At 44.6% G+C, this 20263-nt stretch overlaps 1 protein-coding gene across 1 annotated transcript; it reads right to left on the minus strand.

Moving 5' to 3' along the window:
- Window positions 1-8136: 8136 nt before the first annotated feature.
- hat1 (histone acetyltransferase 1) lies at window positions 8137-18800 on the minus strand. The gene is made up of 11 exons (XM_040201969.2): window positions 18585-18800; window positions 17885-17956; window positions 17697-17772; window positions 16779-16899; window positions 13021-13197; window positions 12783-12904; window positions 12055-12159; window positions 11579-11685; window positions 10979-11130; window positions 10255-10371; window positions 8137-8732 (listed from the first exon to the last, which is right to left on the minus strand). The coding sequence occupies exons 1-11, from the start codon at window positions 18589-18591 to the stop codon at window positions 8562-8564; spliced, it is 1227 nt and encodes a 408-aa protein (XP_040057903.2). The 5' UTR covers window positions 18592-18800; the 3' UTR covers window positions 8137-8561.
- Window positions 18801-20263: the final 1463 nt, after the last annotated feature.

A 20263-nucleotide genomic window follows, 5' to 3' on the forward strand; every position in this document is an offset into this window, starting at 1 on the left:
AGCAGCTGGAGTGCAAGAGTCAGCTCTGGCAGTGGTGATAATCAACAGGGAGGATGTGGAGAGAGAACCCCTCAGGGAGGTGGGGGTGGGGGTGGTGGTGGTGGTGGCGGCTGTGATCTTACAGGCCCAATCAGAACCCAAGTGGAGCCGAGGCCTCATGCAGTGTAACAGCACACCATCGCTCCGCAGCACTCAACATCCTGGACACAGAGCAGGTCTCCTCCCTAACCGGCTGCTTAACCCTTTCAGAGCATGTGTGTGTGTGTGTGTGTGTGTGTGTGTGTGCGCGCGCGCTCGGCTCACCCGGCCCTCACTCGCTCATCACCGCACTAATCAGCCTCAGAGACAGCAGCTGCAGGGAGCCCCTCTCCTAACCCGGGCTGGAGAGGCTGTTATCCTCAACAAGAGCACCGCAAATACGGAGCTTAGTGTTCTCGACAGGGAGCGCGGAGCCTCCACGCGTCCGACTCTGGCTGCTTCCTCTCGCTGTGTCACGTTGAACTCTCAGCCGTCGGACGGGCCAAACAATGTCAGCGGATAACGTGCTTCCTCATCACAGTGAAGCCCCCCCGGTTATCTCCCCACCCCAAATGGGTCATAGCTTCTTTGTTTATCTTTATCACAGCCAGCAGGTGAGCTGGCGTTTCCATAGTTGTTATCTCTATATATTTAAAATAAATAACAGCTTCATCATTCAGTTCATTATTGCAAATTATTTGTATGTTTTGCTGTGTGGTAGGTCTGACTCTCTCTCTTAAAGTAAACAGTCACTACAGGGGTCCGATAAGTGTACTGGAGCAAGAAGTTCAATATTACCTGGATGAAAAAAATTGAAAGAAGCACCTCAATGTGGTGAATTGTGTTTCCATGAAGTTCTGTCGTTGTGCCCGAGGGGCCACGGATCGACGGTAAATCAATGGGCGTTTAAATAAAGCCCTGATTAACGTCGTGGGGAAATAATAATGTACTGTAGTAGCGGTTATATATCCTCCACTAAATCAGACCAATCAGGGCCGGCCGGCTCAGGGCTCGCATCCGACCGGCGGTCCATCAGCGTGTGCCCGACACACGGACATGATGGAGGGCGCAGGGGGACGTCTGCACGCGGCGGAGGGACGTCCGGACAGGTAGGGTCAGAGACAGGTCTGATTACACAGCTGAACCCCCCCCCCCCCCCCCCCCACCAGAGACAAACCAGCACCCCTTTCCTGCTGCAGGCCTCGAGTCGATCCATCCTCCGACTCCCCACCGCCGCACAGCTTAGTCACCGAACACTAACTCAGGTTGACTTTCTGTTAGGAAAGTTTGTTTTTGTGTCGTTGTGTAAAGGCAACAAACGTTTGAGAGTTCGCACAAATGAATTACTCACAGTCGGTGTCTCTCCACAACATCTCGCCCAAAGAACGCTTGGACCAAAGAATTGATTGATACTGGCGGAGCCGACGCGATCTCCGGGGCCCAGCTTGACATGAAGCAACGATTTTATGTTGTCTGTCAAATATACGAAAAAATCAATGCAGCTTGACAGCATTACATAAAGAGCTTTTGTGCCTTGATATTTCTTTTCTGCCTGCGTGCGTACTTTTGTCTGGGGTGTACAGAGTCGCTGTGGAGGCCGACGGGGAGCGAAGCCGGAGAGAACAATATGGGAACCCGAGGAGGAAACTGCACGTGTTGTCGTCCTCGACAATTTCTCCATCTTTACAGACCATTTGATACGGCGACATCGTCCATCACTGCAGACAGTCCCCAACTTGACCCCCGATTTCAAAGTCAACACTACCGTGGATGTGAAACCCTTCAAAAACAAGCGATTAATGTACAGAATTATAGTTAAACGATTCAGTCCCACGTTGCTTTTGGAAGAATTACACTCAAAATATATTTTTCTAATCTGACACTCATTCATCACATTTTGTGGCTTTGTATCACTTTTGTTAATCAGGATAAATTAGTAGTGCAGAATTGCATCAAACACCCATCTATTATAACCTAAAGTGCGTCCATGTGAACATCATCGACTTCAGGGACTTTACTGGGAATATTGGAAAAAGGTTTGTGAGGTAACTAATAAAACGCTTACTGCAGCAGTGTCCATATTAATGGGATTACGAGGCTGCAAGCCTTACTGACTGGTACAACCCGACCGGGTGTGTCTGTGTGACCCTGTACCACTCAGACTTCACCCTGCAGAACCTCATCCAGGGCTGAATGCAACCGCCTGCCCACTCTCCCTCTCGTCTGGTAGAGGATCAGCGGCGGCTTTATAGCTGGCCGGGCTGGGGGGTGAACAAGTGGGGCTTTGAGGAGCCCTCTGCCAGTCAGACGAAGAGCTCCAGGCCTCCAGCCCTCAGGGGTTAACCTCTCAGACTGCCAAAGCAAAATACTGCAAGAGTCTCGCAATTACAGAGACAGTCAAAGGCCACACGCAATTTTCAGAGCTATTTACACAGTTAGAAGACACCCCGCCCCCTCCAGATCTGCCAAGAATAGGCTGAATTAAAACGGTGGAGGGGTACGGTAAGCTTTTAAATACACCGGGCCTTCCTATAGCTGCGATTTATCCACAAAGAAACAGATGGTTGATAGCCAAAAAATAATACATCTGCAACACGTGAGTTATGCAGCACAGAATAGAGATATCCATTGTGAACATTTCTAAATTCTGTGATTGGAACAGGAGCAGCTGTTACAATACAACACAGCTCAAATGAATGCTTCAATATTTTACATGTTCAATGGCTTGATTGATCAATGGTGATTGAGGGGTTGGAAAAAATGTAAAACGTATAAATATCTAAAGTCACACAATCAATCAATTTTGCCAAATATGCAAGAATTATCAGTGGATTTTAAAAATGTACACTTTGCTCTATTTGAAGCGGTCACCGTCAAATGTTGAGAACCAACGGTCTCAAACGTCCAAAAGAACATCCAGAAATGATGACACGGTGAAATGATGTGTTGGATGACAACACGTATGTCCTCACAGTGCGCGTCGCCCGTAGCATCACTTGTTGCATGTGATGCATGGTATTTCTGAGCTGCATTGCACAGTGTTTGACCTGTTTGTTGCTGCCCTGCTGCAGTGCGGCATGAGCTGCGCAGTGAGCGAGTCCGTATGAGAAACAGTGGACCTCCTGGAGGGCCGGTGCAGCGGTGCTCTCAGTGGACTCTGGGGGCCCCCGGCAGCCTCCAACCCGCGCAGCTGTGCTCCAGGTCGAGAGCCTCTCCAGACTCCGACAGTTCCTCCTGCTTTTGGGGACCGCCAGCCCCCGGCGAGGGGGGTGGTGGGGGCACGGAGCACTAATAATAACAACATCCAACATGCAGGCCCGGGGTCAGACGCAAAGCGTGACCCTCCCCATCACCGCACCAGAACTCTGGACAGGAGCCAGGACGCAGAGCCGCGCTGCAGCATGGGGAGGGGGGGGGCAGGGTCAGGAGGGGTGAGGGGAGGTGGGTGGGGGGAGCGGTGGTTCTGTGGGTGGCTGCGGTGGTCTTCTTTCCCTTCCTGCTTTTCTGCCCCACCACCATCATGAGCGGAGGGGGGGGGGGGGGGGGTTTGCAGAGCTGCAGCGAGGGACGTGCCTTAGAACGTATTACTTTGGAATGACTTTCCTTGGGAATCCCGTAGGCGCCTTACAGATGATAAACGATGAATGTCATACCTGAAAAGGAAAAATTGCCGGTGGTGAACTGCTGAAAATAACACCCAGGTGAAAGCATTTTGCTTCTCTGCACCTGCGTGTTGCAGTGGCTAACCCACACCGAACAGCAAGGACACAAGTGTCTGAAGTGAGTCGAACAGACTGTAAATTGTTGTAAATTGTTTAAATCAACAAGATCTTCTGTCAAATGTTGTACCATGAATCTAAGAAGGAACTCAGGTGCTTCACCTCGTTCGAAAACTCAGTTTGTTGTGTTTGAGCATCGAGAGCACAAACACAGAGCTCCGCCCCCCCGTCAGGTCCTACAGGTCGGCCAGCGGTGCACTTGTGGTTTCTCACACACTCCATACGAGTGGGAAAGCTTGGCGCTAATTAGCGCCGAGCATCTGGCAAATGTCAGCGTGTGTCTGTGTGCAAGCATTCCTATTTACTTAGTAAGCTCGCTGGAAAGAAACACTGTGAGAGCGTTTGCAGCATTTCGGTACGGAACCCCGGGAGTGTTTGTTATCGTATTGTGAGTGACATGTGTGTGATTTAAAAGCAGTTTTCTCACCATCTCGTGATTCTTGTGTACGGTTAAAGTTTACTGAGCTTTTCTCATTCTACTCACATACACACGCCCAGCAACATTGGGTGTTGGCTCAGAAAAAGATCCGAGTGGCCTTCACTGCTGAATTAGATTTTGTCCTCAGTGGAATTAAGAAAAAGCACATTTTGGGCTAAATCCACAAATTTCCACTACAATATCTATTAAGTTCAGTATGATCGCTGTCTGTTCACCCTGCAGCTAAATAACTATTTAAATCCCTTGTAACAGCAGAAACTGAGAACATTTAAAATTGCACTCAGTCTGACTGGACGTCCCATAAATGCAGCAGAGAAACTTCTTCTAGTTTCATAGCACCATTTTGACATAAACTAACCACATATCCCTTCCGACACTCATTGTGTAAATCAAAACCTTTATGCAGCGTTGAAGCTCCGAAGCTGCAGTTCAGCGGCAGACGAGTGAAGTTCAGTCGGCTTGATCGCAGCCTCCATCTCCAACCTGACAAGATTACACAGAGGCTTCCTGTCTGCTCGGTCCCGATACCATCTCGCTCTGACTTTATACGCCCCCCCCTCCCATGTGGCTTCGTCCCAACCTCAGATAGCACCAATTACAGCCTAATGGCGCAATTTTAATTAGAAAACTACATTTAGGAAAAGCACATGTTCACCCAACTCCACGGCATGGCTCATTTACCAGACGAACACGCAAGGCAGGTCATGCAGTACAGGAAAAGTCAGCGTTGAGAAATAAAAGCTAGTCAAAGCGGCCATTCAACGAAAAAGCAAAATACTTTCTGTTGATTTTCTACGGAAATAACTTCACAATCCTCCCTGCTGTGCAGCACATTCAGCCATGAATGTTTCCCGTCCCTTTCAACCAATAATAACCATCAGCTCATTTTAGTCTGCTGAAAGCGAGTCCTCATGTGGATTTCATGAAAACCTTCCTGTTACATATTATGTCATATTTTATCAATGCACATGGAGTAAACAAATACCAAATGCCGCAGCAGGTTCAGTCATTAATGATTATTTAGTACGGTGACTCAAACCCCGTAAGGCCATTTGCATTTGTTTAAGCCAATTAAAAATAGCACAACAGGAAGAAAAAGGGGAACTTGAAGGATTATTGCTACAAACATGCAGCAAAAATAACAAGTCTTGTCACTCGGCTGTTCGCTGACTGTCAATCACCGTAACAAAATCCTCCTCCCTTATGTGCTCCGACTGATTTGATGTCGGCTAAATAGAAATCTGGCTCAATGCTCCCAAATTATTTTATCGGCAGATGCAATCAAAATCCCAAGCTCTGGCCGTCCACCGATGAAAATCAATTACCACGAGTAATCCATTTCATTCACATCTGCTACTTATTCCAAATCATTATGAACATTTGTGTTTGTTTAGTGCAGGAGATATAAAAGCCAACTGGGTAAAACCATTCTATCAAAAAAAATATTTGCTTTATTTAATTTAGCTGAGGCTAAAAGGTGATTCTCCTAAACAAACAGTGTTAAAATACACAGATGAATTGGTATTTATGGAAGGAGAAACCAGCAGACAGGGCGAGAGACTTCTGCAACTAAACTATCAACACCGCCACTTTCCTCACATCCTTCACTTGGGCAAATTACCGTATCAGCAGCCTGATCTGAAAGCAGTCCACCAAACCGCAATCTCTGCCTTCTAACGCACAATTAAAAGATGTCAAACTCGGTTTCTTTTACACTGTTTTGGTCCCGGCTGTCAGCGCATCAAACATTATCTTAAAGGGGACTCATTTATCGGAGAAAAGGGACCGGCCAGGTTTACCGCCGGCGAGGAGGGGGCCTCTGTAGCCTTGGAGCACAAAAGAAATGTGAACACCATAAGAAAAGCAGTGATGGTTGGAGGAGGAGGAGGAGGAGGAGAAGGGGGGGAGTCAAACTTTCCTGGCCCCGACTCTCTCCTGGGAACCCGGGGGCTAAGAAGCTGGAGCTCCTCCACACAGGTATCATATTCAACAGGTCCCCCCTCCTCAGTACAGCTGGGCCCGTCTCAGTGCAGAGTGGTGGAGGCGCCACAAAGGAAGCAGAAGCACCAACGGCAGCAGGTGAAACCAAAGATTCAGGACGAGCTTGATACTGTTGCTGTCATTTCAACCAAAGAAATGGCATTAAGCCTTTCTGGCTACTTAGAACGTGAGCTACATGGAATTATCTGCAAGACTTAAGTCGCCCAAACATGAACAGCGACGACATAGAAGAATTAATGGATGCCTCCCCCCCCCCCCCTTTTTTTTCATGGGTTTAAATAATAAAAGTGAGAGTAGGTTGAAACCCGTGACAGTTTCAGACATAAATCAACCTCCCACATCTCCCCTCTAACAACATAATGGACGGACTGTGTCCCCCTGACAAAGGCACAGCGACTGAGGGCCCACTGCTGGATGCTCTGTAATCGCCTCGGCTGCAGAAGAAAGCGCAGCGACTTCTTTAGATTTCAATCCACTGCTCCCGGATGGCTGATTGACTGCAGAGAGGGAATAAGCTGAAATGGACATGTTGAATACTGGACTTTTCCTCCCTGAATGTACTGTAGATTTGTTTTTGTGGGGGAGTGGGAGGTTTGCAAAAGACAGGTGATGCAACAGTTTCATGAAATTTTCATGATCTTCAGTTGGAAGGAACTTCTCCACACAGTACCGTTGCTGATTAGACATGTGCATAGTATCAAACTACTACAGGACTGACCAACATTTAAACCAAAGATATGCGGTTACCTGTGACGTAGTGACAAAAAAGTAGCAAACATTCACTTTTAGGAAGGTCAGATTGTTCTTAAGGAAGGTAGCATATCTACCAAAAATGTTGTGCAGTGTGGTTAGAACATGTAAAAACCAATGGACTTATTTATCATAATTCAAAGCTCCTCATAAATACTAAATAAAAATAAAACAAATGTCCTTTATACTTTGCAGCAGACAGCTGCATTGGGAAGCAATGGCTCAAAATAGACTTGTTTTAGGTGCGAGGTGAATAATTAGCTTCCGTGCTAACTGTGCGGTCTGAAAGAGCCAAAAGGGATTCCCAACCTTCTGACAAGGCCTGCAGGTCCTCCAAGCATTCCACTTCCACACCAGTTTGTTCTGCATCTGAAAACCCGAGACGCATCGACATCCTGCAACACAACGATGACTCTGCGAAACGGCCCCAGAGTGGAATTAATGACACGGCACATGTGCCCACTAAACAAAATATGTAATTCCCTACTAGCAGGTCAGTCGGCTGAGCTTGTGCAGCGCGATGTGAAATGTGCACTCGGCAACGGGGAAAAAAAAAAAAAAAACGAGAAAACTACAGTGAGATGAGGCCCCTTGTGTCCACGAGTGGATTCAATCAATCGGAATTAGAGATGTGAAGGGTTCCAAGGTTTTGTCTTGTTTCGCGTGAAGAGGGAGAAAAAAAATGGAAAATTGACCCGGCAGCTTTAATTTAGTGACAATGTGCTAAAGTATCATAAAGTATGATGAGTATTCATCACGGTGATCTGCACAAGCGGGCTAACAGCGGCACAAAGGTTTTCAATTGAACACGATAATACTCATTAGTGTAACACTCCACATCGGCACCAATCACAAGTTGAATTAGCCATGAGAGGCTGCCTGCATGAAATTACACGCATAAATCCGCTTAACTATATAAAACACATACTGAAACGTGCCAGTAAATAGTCAGGCAAGAGATTTATGCACCTGAAATACCTGAAACCATCTGGACACACTAGGCCTCCTTTAGGTGACTCAGGTTTCCTCTGTGGAACGTTTGTGTGTTAATATTAAACAAAATACATTTATTTTGTGTCAAATGTTCAAACAAAAGTGTAAAAAATAAAAATACAACTTTTTTCATTTAATCTGCAATAACTCACACCATTTGAGCAATATACAAAATGTTCTTTTATTTTCAGTATGAAGTGCTTCAAAACACACATTTTAGAATTGTTTTTGAGAAAAAAGATCCTTAAAAAAAGTGTTTACAATGGAGAAGAAGCAGGATTTCTCTGCAGGGCAGAGGACCTCCAACCACCTCTGAAATATTATGCATCAGTCAATCCCACACAAAGTGATTACACTAATGAGACCAACAGAAAGTCACAACCCTCCAGCTGCACACTCCTCTACAGTATCAACGTCGGCTGGGAAAGCGCCGTCTCCCCCTGCAGTCTGCCCGCCGACTCCGCCACAATGAATCCGAGTTTCTTCTGTGGTGACGTGGGCTTTGTACAGGTGGGGCGGATCACCCGTTTGCCCGAGAGGGGCGAGCTCTCCGATCCGGCGCCGCTTTAGAGTCCCCATCATCAGGCCTGTGTGGCGATCCTCTCGATGATTCTCCTGTAGTCTTCCACGACCCCCTGATAGCTCTTCTCCAGCTCCTCGTGCTGCGTCTGAGTGTCCATCTGATCCATGTGGGACACCAGCTCCTCCGGCCGCAGGCACTTCCTCATCTTTGTCAGCTCCCTCTGATTCTTCTGCACAGTGCCGACGGCATAGACACACACAGGCGAGGGGTTAAATCAGTCCCGTCAATTACGTCAAAGGGAAATTATAGCGCCTGGTAATTCAGTAATTAGCCAGCGGTTGGTAACAACTTTCTCATGAGGAATATTGAATGGATTTATTAGCTAATCCTTAGAATAAATCACTAAGAGTGGATTTTTTCAATCTTATTTGGACAGTTGAATTAGAATTACACACTGAAAAACATGAACACCTTTTTCTTTGACAACGGTCGTCTCACCGTCATGTTTTTGTCTGGTGTTCTTATTCAGTTTATACAGCAGTCTTATTGAGACAGAGGAAAGTGTTTACAGCAAAATCCAATGGCTAATTTTTGTTTCGGATATTGTGCACTAAGCACAGATTCACTAAGTTGAGCGCAATGTGCTGCTTAAAAAAAGAAAGTATCCTGCCCGCAGACGTGGTCACTTGGGAATTAGGGATACGAGCAGACAAATATAATCGCCCTAACATCCACAGAGCAGCGGCTTCTGCCATTCGACTAACTACATGCTCCCCAGGGAAGGAAAAACACTCTGCATCTGGCCGCCAGATCTTTCCGTGCCATTCTCCTAAGGAATTCCTACTTCCCGCTCCACCACATAGGTCATTTCCACATCAAACCCTGCCCCCTTTTTAAAAAAAAAAAAAAGACATGTGGTAACTTTGCTGACAGAAAATTTGGCTGGAATGCAAAGTCTCAGCGAGCAGCTCAAACAAATTGTCACAAGCAAACAGGATGCAGGGTGTTTTATGTTGGTGCACACGGATCCACGCAGTGTTTCCCACTGTCAGTCCAGTGGAATCAGAATCAGAGAAGATTTGGATATTCTCGTCACTAGGCTTAAGCGTGTTACTCTAAAATATCTGAAACTCGAATAAAACCTGCGTAGGAGAACATGAGAAAACAGCAAAAGGCAATTTTTATGAAATTGCACAATTTTTCTGATGAAGTTTGAAAAGCTCTGCAAAGTGAAGCTACAGAACTCTGAATAGAGAGAGCTTTTTGACAAAGTGCTTCAAACACACATTTGTGCTAAAAAAAAAAAATTCTCCCAAAGAAATGCAAATCCCAACTAATGACATGAGCCTGAATAGAGAAAAGCTCTGGCAGCAGCAGAACCACAGATGCCTGCTGCGCCCTATTGTGGCAGCGACAATACAGCACTAGTAATCTGTCAATTTGAACGGGACTGAAGATCAATTTTTTTTCTGCTGTTCTAAACGGTAACATGATAAACAGGTACGAGCTGTAGGCTCCGTATTGTATGCAACGCACGGGGCCCTTTGCTTCCTACGTTGAATGGCTGTAATGTTATGCTGAGAAAAGGTGAGCGGCAGCACACTGGATTCTTGAAAGCAGCAGAGTTGACAGTTGTAGAATTATATTGTATAATAATTCAGCAAGTCACTTAATCGGAAAATCCTTTGGTAGGCACATTCAGACTCTCCACAATGTGGACCAAAGGGAGGCTGCGATGACTGAAACCTCACCCTGTACGGCCCAAACAGCCTCTTCTTCACCTCCAAGCGGAACGCTCGGGCCTGTTCTTCATCGCTCATGTCTGTCGCCCTCAGGCGCAGGATTTCATACACTCGCCTGGCATGTTTCTGTAGAAATGAGGAGACGGTTATTAAAACATATGTGCAAAATATAACAGTGTCTTATTATGAAACTTTCTAGCATATTTGCTGCAGGACGCCATAAGCTTTTCAGAGTTTATAATGAATGCAACCTTTTAGTTCCAAGAAGAGCCACGCAGAGTTGAATTTACGTCACAGATTAATAAGCACCACGTCGACCCGTGACAATAACAGAGCAGAGTCAGAGTGTTTAAGGCAAACTGGGATGGTGAACATGGCAATGTTGGAAGTTTGGCATGTCTGGAGTTGAAACGGTGGAGTAAAGGGATAAGCCACGCTGGATTCTGACTTTTTGTTCAAACTGAATTAGTTTTAGCGATACAAGACTTCTCTAGTCTCAAAAGGCTGCAATTTGATTATTTCACGGGCTTATTTGACTGAAAAATGCAAGTTTGACGGTCATCAGCTACAGACCGCTAGCTTCCAGCTAGCGTCACAGGTAAAAGCTCCGTGAAAATCTTAAATATGATGACTGGTTTTACCGGCTTGGGGTTCCAAGCAACTTACCATGATGGATAAGAGAAAACAAATGTATTGATCACCGAAACAAACGGGTTGCGGCCGTATACGTCACCTTGTTTATCTTCAACTTGTCTTGTGCCTCCTTGGCCATGTCGGCTGAGAAGCCGAGGTGTAGCTTGTCCGCGGAGAAGGACTGCAGGCCTTGACAAAACTTGACCAGCACAAAGTCTCTCAGCTTCACGTAGCTGTCGGACGGGTCTTCAGCTGAAGAGAAACACAGTCCCAAAATTCAAAAGGGAGTGAACAGTGGTTTCCCCAATTACTGGCAAATTAAATTGACACACGGGGCTCGTTTATATAGTTGTCAGCATACATGAATGTTTGTGTTAGAGAAACATTCATGTACAGGGCAGGATTTTTAAAATATAAGGCAGAAAACCTGTTAACGGGAACATTCTGCCTATTGAGTGTCTCAAAGTTCTTCTTTATAAAGGATTCCCGTCCGAACGGATGCATCGCTGGCATCCATCCTGTCTCCATGAAGGAGGACTACTTTGATCCAACTCGTTTCGATTGAGCCTCGGAACACTATGGATCCACCCAAGTGCAGCGACAAATCTTTCAAAATGTTTGTGGGTGACGCAAGCATCTCAGAGCAAATGCTTGTTTACGCCTCTTCGGTGCAGTAAATGCTGAAAATCATGTCGCTCACCTGTGATGTCTTGCACTTTGGGAAGCCTGCAGTAAAATCTGTGCACTGCCTCCAGAAGCTGAGCTCCATGACCTTCTCCTTGGAACGGAGGCAGGATCAACATTTGGCTGTTCAGTTAAAGGGCAGACAAACACGCAAACACGGAGCCAGTGAGAAAACACGTTTGTTCAAAATAAGTCACAAAACTAGTTTACGAAGGCGACTGAGCGGAAAGAGAAATGATTTAATTCAGAGCGGGATTTAATAGTTCATTATCTTGATCCATCAATGCAAAACATCACATGGTAAGCTGATCTATATAAAGTTGTTTTCGGATACAAATCACACTGGATTGGTAATGAGATGAAATCTGGCTGAATGGTTGGCTATATAAGCCCGTAATTTGGGCTCTTTGGGAAGAGGATAAAGAAATGTATAATTTTCCACTCCTTTTTCATACAAAAGAATGGGAAGGCACGTGCTGCCCCGGCAATTACCTTACACGTGGTCGGGTTTTGTCTGGATACACGTAGTAATTATAAACTGTCATGTAGCCAACAGTCGCGTAGAGAGTCTCCCCGTCTTTATTGTACTTTTCAAATCTGCAGATAAAAACACAAAAGGCAAACAGGTCAATTACAGGCACACTCCCATGCAGTGTCCATTTTAGCCTCTCTGCTCTAGTTCCCACCCCCGTCCCATCAACCCCCCCCACATCAGCATGTTAGAGCAGCCCGGCCCCGATTGGTACACCTGCTACAACCTGAATACATTATGCACTTAATTGGAGTACTGCAACTTAGAGGAAGAGAAGGGGTTGGAGGAGGGACTGAGCTCCTCAAAATCACTTCAGTCCATTTTGCCCATTGTCCGTATTAATAGTTGCCAGGGTAAAGAAAACACTGGCAGAGGCTCTTTTTACTGTTAAGACATTGTTCAGTGTTTCAAAAGACAACAGTATTCAATTCAGCCCTTGGCCCTGAAAAATCTGAAAAGGGCCTTCGGCACAAAGGGAGCTCTTGCCTGATCAACAATTCTCCTACAGAGGGAAATATAATCAAACTGGCCTGGTAATTGGTCACAAGCGCCACAAAGGGGGGCTTTGTTTTTCAATGACACAATAAAGGCTTTGGGGTGGGCATGGAGGAGGGTGTGTAGTTCCGAGGAGTGTGTGTGTGGGGGGGAGGGGGGGGGGGGTATGATGTCAATTAAGGAGGGCACTCACACAAGAAAGAAGTCCCAGCGATCGTCGTCGGCGTCGATGAAACTGGCCGTCTCGATGAACCACATGAGGAAGGTCTGCAGGCGCTCGTGGTACTCCAGGAATCCGGGGCAAGTGACTTCGGCCTGCGGACGAAGGCGGCGAAAAGCAAACGCCCGGTACGGTTTACAAAACTCAGAAGCAACGGCAACCCGAGAGAAGTTCCGGTCCGACACCCGGTGTGGCAGTCGGGGGTTTGTACCTTGTGGATCTGGTACGTGAGCTCTCCGGCCTCCTCGCTGTGGACGGTGTACGTGTGGAGCAGCGTGCCGAAGGGCTTGAAGTTGGCCTCCTTTTCCAGCAGCGAGCTGAAGTCGTCGGCGTTGCAGGTGAACCCGGCGGGAACGATCTCCCGGATCTTTCCCTCGATGTCGTCTGGCTAAATAACACATTGTGCAGAGAATTTAAATCAGTCAACCAAAGCAACAAATCAGGATGTAAAAAGGGAAATCATCCTGGCAGAAGACTTATTTCCATAATTGCAACCAGTGAGGTATTTTCTGATGAAATTCAATTTTAAAAACACTTTGTTTTCTACACAGACGATATGTTCATATAACTTGCTGTGCTTAAATTAGGGGGAAAAGGAGTTCATCATATAGAACATAACTGGGATTATACATGTTCCGTTGCCAATGAAAGGAAACCATTAGGCAATTAAAACTGTCAGCTGAGCAGAGATCACGGCGGGCTCCTACCCGGTGAAAAGGCCACTTAAATAGGTACATTTAGTACTTAGGTTGAACCATGAATATGTGATGAAGTTGCCACAATAAACACATTTCTGCTTCTCACTGGGAAATAAAATCTTGTGAATTGATCTCAACTTAACAAACCTTTGGGGCATCCATAATAGACGCCTCTCCTCTAATCCTGCCAAGTGAACCCAATCAAATGAATTTGCCCCCGCGTTTTTTTTCAAAGAGCCTCGGAGACAAAGGGGCCCGACCCTCGGACTTTTTACTCAGTGCAACCTGTGGTTAGTTCAGCTGTAATGTTTGCATTGTATCCATTTCCACAAGGATTGACATGAGAACACTTTGCTGAGCAGCCCTTTCACACCATTTCCATGTGTGATGGGCATTATTTCAGCACAGAGACCCTCGCTGCTCAGCATTGAGAACTGGGAAATGAAGAAGGTCTGAGCAAAATGCACTACAAAAGGCTAATACAACATAGTACTAATTCCCCCCCCGGCCACCCCCCTTTTCAGACATCAGCTAATATCTAACTGGAAGTAATGCACCTGCAGCTGAATGCCTCTTAACCATTGTAATTGTTCAGTCACATTTCTAAGGAACAAGGACAATACTTAAAGGGCCATGGACAAACAAGTCCCCTTGTCCCGAGCACTCTCCGGCATACTAGACACTAAATTGCACAGCCTTCCAGAATAGAGGCCTTAGTTTGGCATGAATATAACTTAACAAAGTACCTTTAGAACAGTTTGTTAATGTCTTTGATTTTTAACAATAGACACAAAGAGAGTACAAACTACCTAATTTGTTGTGTTGGTGTTATTTCCTCTCTAATCTACTCCACCGACCGTACGGCTTCCAAAATCTGCACTCTTTTTTTTAATGTTTGACATCACTTGTAAAGTACCGGCTTCATTTTTTTTTTTTTTTTGTTGTTGTTAAAGAATATTCACACGTCCGCGTTGATTATGACTGCAAGGGAAATAATGACACGGCGACTACGACTGCCGGGTCGTTTCTGGCCCGTGCGCACAAAGGCTCTGGCACTGTAAACCGGCGTTTTCTGTGAGGGGGTCCAGCGCTGCGTGTTTTTGGCTGATTTAAAAAGGGGACAAGGTGATGCGATGATGAGAGCCTTGTATCGACGTGGCAGCTGCATAAACTCCATCCCTGCCTCCCCTCGTCCCCTCGCTCTCTTCTCTCGCCAGCTGCGTCGCACCCCGACCGTCCACATGCACTCAGAGACAAACACTCTTCAGATGCGGCCTGAACTCTGGCGCTCCCCTCGCTCTCTACCTCTACACCAGCTGCACTCAAACCCTTAACAAGGTGAACACTCAGGGGTCAACGCTGAACACCAAAGTAGTGGCGCACGCACACACACACACACACACACACACACACACACACACACACACACAGACAGTAAGCCAGCCAGCGTGTTTCACTTTGGAATATCAGCTCCAAACTACGGCCCCCCCCCCAAAAAAAACAGTCAGGTGGCTCTATTGCACTTCTTCGCCACCAGAGACTAAAGTAACGTAGTAAGTCTGTCGGGAAGGAGACACCGCTGTCACACAGGGGTCGCGTATAATTAGGGTGCGTCCACAGAAACAACAGACCCCGGCGAGTTTACAAGTTGCTCCCGCTGCCACCAGTTGAAGGCCACATTGTCCGGTGAGGGAGCCCCCGCTGCTTTCCACACAGGACAGATGTCCCGGAGTTGAATCATCTGACCCCAAAAGGGGCCCCGGCTGATTCTTGTAGTCGTTTTGCATGTTTGCTGCATTGACAGCTTCGGGGAATAATCAAAGCTGCCTTTTGTGAAGTCTCAGAGGAGGAGCCTGCAGTACATTAAAGCATTTTGCTTTACGGGCCTTTTTTTTTTGTCCAAATACCAGCTATTGATAATATGTAAATTAAGATGTCTGGCAATTAAAAAGAAAAAAAAGGCAGAAAGTTTTCATACTAAGCTGTCTGACTAACGGTCAAATCATTAGCAAAGGAATGAAGTGAACACATGTATTCATCGTTACATAGAAAGGGTCGTCTTGCGTTAAAGAAATGTTTCTCGGCTATTCAGCCTCAACGGTTTGTGATTGCTGATGACTCGAGCAAACAATTTGCTCCAGGAAATATATATATGTACAAGATTTCCAACCGTGTCACATTATTACTCCTCCTGCTGATTCAATCACACAAACCTCAAGTAAAAAAAAGATAAAAATCAATCCCTCACATTAGACCCCACGTACAAAACCTTCTAAAAACCCCTCTCTTCCGTCGGGGAGGAGTGGGATTAGTGTTCTGGCACAGCGCGCCATGGTGGGCTGAGATTTAGTCCAACAACCCAAGAGATCTCTTTCAGGAATAATGCTACCACCCAGAGAGACTTGCTTCAGTACAAGAAGCAGCATAATGATGCGGTAAGAACTGCTCACAAAAGAGCACCATTGGTCTGATATCTCGCAGCAGACAACAATGGAGCGCACGGTCCTCATCTCATGCAATTATGGAGGCGACAACTCAGTAAAGCAGCCCTGCTCAAAAAAGTTTGACTTACTAAACTTCAGATGATTAAAAACGTATATTGCTGTACTTTAATTTGTTTTTGTAAAAAAAAAAAAAAAACAGTTAGGGAATACTGCTTATTGTGCTATTATCATTACGCAATATACGGTTTCATTATCCTGTTTTAATTGCGCTAAAACAGCAAACGGCAGACTCGGCTGTATTTTCTCCACCAAACTGGAAAACAACTTCATGTATGGGAGGAAAGTCCAAAACACATTTGCATACACTCATACGTTATCTTACGCACACACACATTCACCTGTGTAAGCTGTTTTAAATCTCGAGTCGACACACCCAGTTTGGTGTACAATGCCTTTTGCTATCACTGCATCATGCTTGAGTCGATCGCAGCTCTCTCCCCTCACAAGTTCTTTAATTATTAATATCTGGTGTTTTTCCTGCAACCTTCTCTTGATTGTTCAGATTTATTTACAATGGTGTGTCATATCTGCAACATCAGATAAGAGCCTTTCATTAAACCATCTAATGACTAAAAGCTTACATTAAACTGGAGGACAGTTGACTTTTTTTTCCCCCATCGCTTACCTGGTTACCAATAATTATTGCAATAACTAAACAGCATGGCTGACATGAGTTTGGTAAGCAGCGATCACTCGACAACAATCACATTTAAAGTTTCCAAGACCTTTAAATTTAATAAAAAGAAACAATCAAATACAGGTCCTACCTCCACACAATCAAACACCTCAGTGACTTTTGAGGAATATTTCACTTTGAAGAGGGTGCTCAGGTTTCCAGCGGTGTAGAACAGCTGTATCTGAAGACCTTTGTATCCAAAAGCGACCTCACTGTGGACAAAGTGATTGGAATGATTAAAAATCTCAAGGTTTTACAACAACTAGGACAGTGTCTTTTATTCAGAAAAATAAATAAAATTGCAGCGTTTTTATATAGTGTGCAGTCTAGGGTAACAGCAATCTGATTATTCCTATTAAATGACTTTTATTAGTGAATGGTAAATGCTTATTGTTGGTCTGGCCACTTATGCATTGTTTCTCTCACCACTACATCACTGGCCGTTAAATGCTGAAATCTATTTTGCCATTTGCAACTGTGATTGAGCTTTACTAGCAATTACGCTTGCTGAAATAATTAATGCTCCAATTACTGAATTCCCTTTGAGTTGATTGCAGCAAGTGCAAAAAAAACAAAAAACAATCCTAGTATTGAATAATTTGGAAACGCAATTTAGAGCGTAACGACAGCTGACACAGGTGTCACTGCCAATAATGTAGTGAGAAGCAATCACGTTCAAATATGACTCTTAACAGCATTTCTGCGAGATCAATACCACAAGCAAGACAAACCGGTGTTCATGCAAACCTTTTTGTCTTTGCATACCTGAGAAGAAACTTCCCTCCATCGTCTACAAAACAGTTGTTGACTGTGTGTGTTTGTAAAGTTACACTCGGTGCTGCCGAGTGATAATGTAAAACCTGAGGCATACGTGTGGAAACAGGGTAACAAACAAGAAAAAAAAAAAAAGTGAAAATACGAGATGATCAGCTGTAAAACGGGCAGCAGATGAATGGAAAACAGTTTCATAATAAGTAAGGCCGAGTCAGGATGAGGACAAAGTACTCACTCATCCCCGTAGATCTGGTGGCTGTACTCCGGGTGGAATGTGGTGCTATCATCCTCGACATCCTCCGGAAAGCGAACTGAGGGGAAGACCTTGTGGAATCAATGTCAACCGATTTTACAAAACAATATCACTGCACACATATTAGGATTCCCTTACAAAAACAGAAATTAAGAGAAAAACCAACATACCCAGTTTTAAGCATAAAGCTTCATTGGTGTCACACTTGTATTCAGCCAGTTTCTTCTCCATGGTATTTACCGCTGAAAACACACATGACACAAACCAAGTGGATAGTTCATTCAAACGGCTTTTAACACTAATATTTTCCACCTCTAACGCCTGATGCAGAACACCAGAAAGCGCTAGTTATGTCATCAGCAACGTGTAAGAGAGAACAAGCAACCCCCTTAATGCCAACTTGCAATCAGCTACATCAGCTGCACCTGTGTTCTCTATGGAGCAACGTGCCGGGGGCACGAATGGCGTGAAATAGACCGTGTTTTGGCGATTATAGCTGCTTTAGAAAGATTTCCCTAACGTGACCAACTATCCCTTACGGTAAACGTGAGCATATGTGGTGTACGTCACAATATATTAGGGGGAAATGCAGCGAGGCCACCTTAAAGATGACCGAATCCATCAATACACGTTCAACCGCAGACCCATCCGTTACATAAACACACGGTGTGCTATGACAGCCTGCTAGCATGCTACTAGCATGCCAGGCCGCCGCCGCTTTGCAATGGGACGCTGGCTAAGCTAACGTTAACTTAGCAACGTTCTCCGCAGACAACCGGCAGGGTGCTGCTTTAAGGCCAGCCGTCCACATTTCAGTGAATTAGAGGGAATAAAAGCGGCTTTACAGCACGAACGCGTTTGGAAACTCACCCGCCATTTCTGCACACTGACGTGCTGTGTTGTTTTGTCCCGAAAGACCCGCGGAACGAGGACAACTTCCGGGTCCGCGTGTTTCCGTGGAAACAGGATGTAGTTTTGTTTTTTTGTCAACTCTAAAACATGCGGCGTTCCCACATTTTAACTCCGTGGTGGATGGTGGAAGGGTGATTTTGAACTAAGATATCTGGCATGTTAGTTTGAAGCAATGTATTCTGCTGTTTCTTATTAACAATATGTGACATTTGACTTTTATTGCAAATGTTTAAAAAAGAAAAGAAAAAAACCCTGAATACGCAGTATACATAATAGAGATTATTTCGTAAGCGATTGTTTTTATCGTAACATTAGCTTAATCAACAAGCTAAGCTAGCTATCTGTTTAGATGATACCAGAAAAGAAGAGACAAATGTCCTTCACATTTCCTCTCCAAGTGATGTATTTCCAGCTAATCAGTGACCAATTAAAAAAGGAAAACACTGGACTGAGAAATAGAGAAAATCTATTTTTGGTGAGTCGGAGGAGTTATTTATCATGTTTTATAACAGAAATATAAATATATTTTTGTTTTGTCATACAAATGTAGAAAAAAATATATTTTGGATACAATATAACTCAGCTCAATTAGACAAGTTAATGAGAATAGACAAACTCCTTTTTAGTAACAAAGAGTTTATTTAAGTGGTATACTGCAACATGTCTGTGAAAAATAGAAATTCTATTTTTTTTCTCTGCTAATGCGAGGAATGATAAAATCCCACAATAGAGTTTGAGTATAACGATGTAATGTTGAACAGCTTTGGCGCAGTCACCCCTCTAGTAGATATTTTCAAAACTCAAGAGTGTTTGTCTGAATTGGCTCCCATTGTGCCATAGATGTGTTGTGCATGTAAGCAGCAGCTGGTAGCTGGTAGATCTCTTTGGCCATTTGTCATATCGGTGCTGCTGTTGATTGATTGTATTGTTAGGATTCCAACTTAGGAAGGAGTGTCTCATAAAACCAAAGACAAAACACAATAACTATACCTATCCAGTGCTGTAGCGTGAAATGTAAAAGCCAACATTTGTAATAGTATATTTATATATATTTATTATTTCACATTGTGATAATGTAAATATCTAAATCATAAATAGTTAGCTCAACTTGATTGTTACTTGGTTGTTACTTGAATTAAGTTTAACAGTTATAATCCTTAAGATTTCAGCCCTGATTAATTTGGCAACACCCCAGAAGTCAGTGCCAACTTCTTTGATGGCGAATGAATTGTGAGACTGATTATCAATGAGATCAAATAAAAAACTGTAACGCTGGATGGCATGCTGGCAATTTCAATTATCACCACTAATAGGGAACCTTAGAGTTACACAAGCAAACAAGGTTTGAATTAATCAAACTCTGACAGATAATAACTTTAACTGCTATTATACATATGTTTTAATTACAAACACTGCTGGCTGGACTCAACATGACGGACAACATCATGATTTAATCAATACACAATTAAAAGTACCACTTTAAGGGATGACGACGTGTGTTGGGGATATTGTGGCCGAATGGCCAATTCTTTTAGCAGACCATTTTATGGAGTATATGTATACAAATATATATATAATATATAGCCACGTGATTCCTCACACATTTAACGAATCACTGTGCTGTTCTCTCCGTTGTC

The sequence above is a fragment of the Gasterosteus aculeatus genome, chromosome 16 (genome assembly GCF_964276395.1).
Source record: "Gasterosteus aculeatus chromosome 16, fGasAcu3.hap1.1, whole genome shotgun sequence".
NCBI lineage: Eukaryota > Metazoa > Chordata > Actinopteri > Perciformes > Gasterosteidae > Gasterosteus > Gasterosteus aculeatus.

What these genes read in the sequence shown, in the direction of transcription:
- hat1 (XM_040201969.2), bottom strand. An exon ending in CAAAGTGCAAGACATCACAG is followed by an intron (nt 11,131 to 11,578) that starts GTGAGCGACATG and finishes GTTTCTCTTCAG; the next exon opens with CTGAAGACCCGTCCGACAGC. An exon ending in GGCTGTTTGGGCCGTACAGG is followed by an intron (nt 8,733 to 10,254) that starts GTGAGGTTTCAG and finishes GGCACTGTGCAG; the next exon opens with AAGAATCAGAGGGAGCTGAC.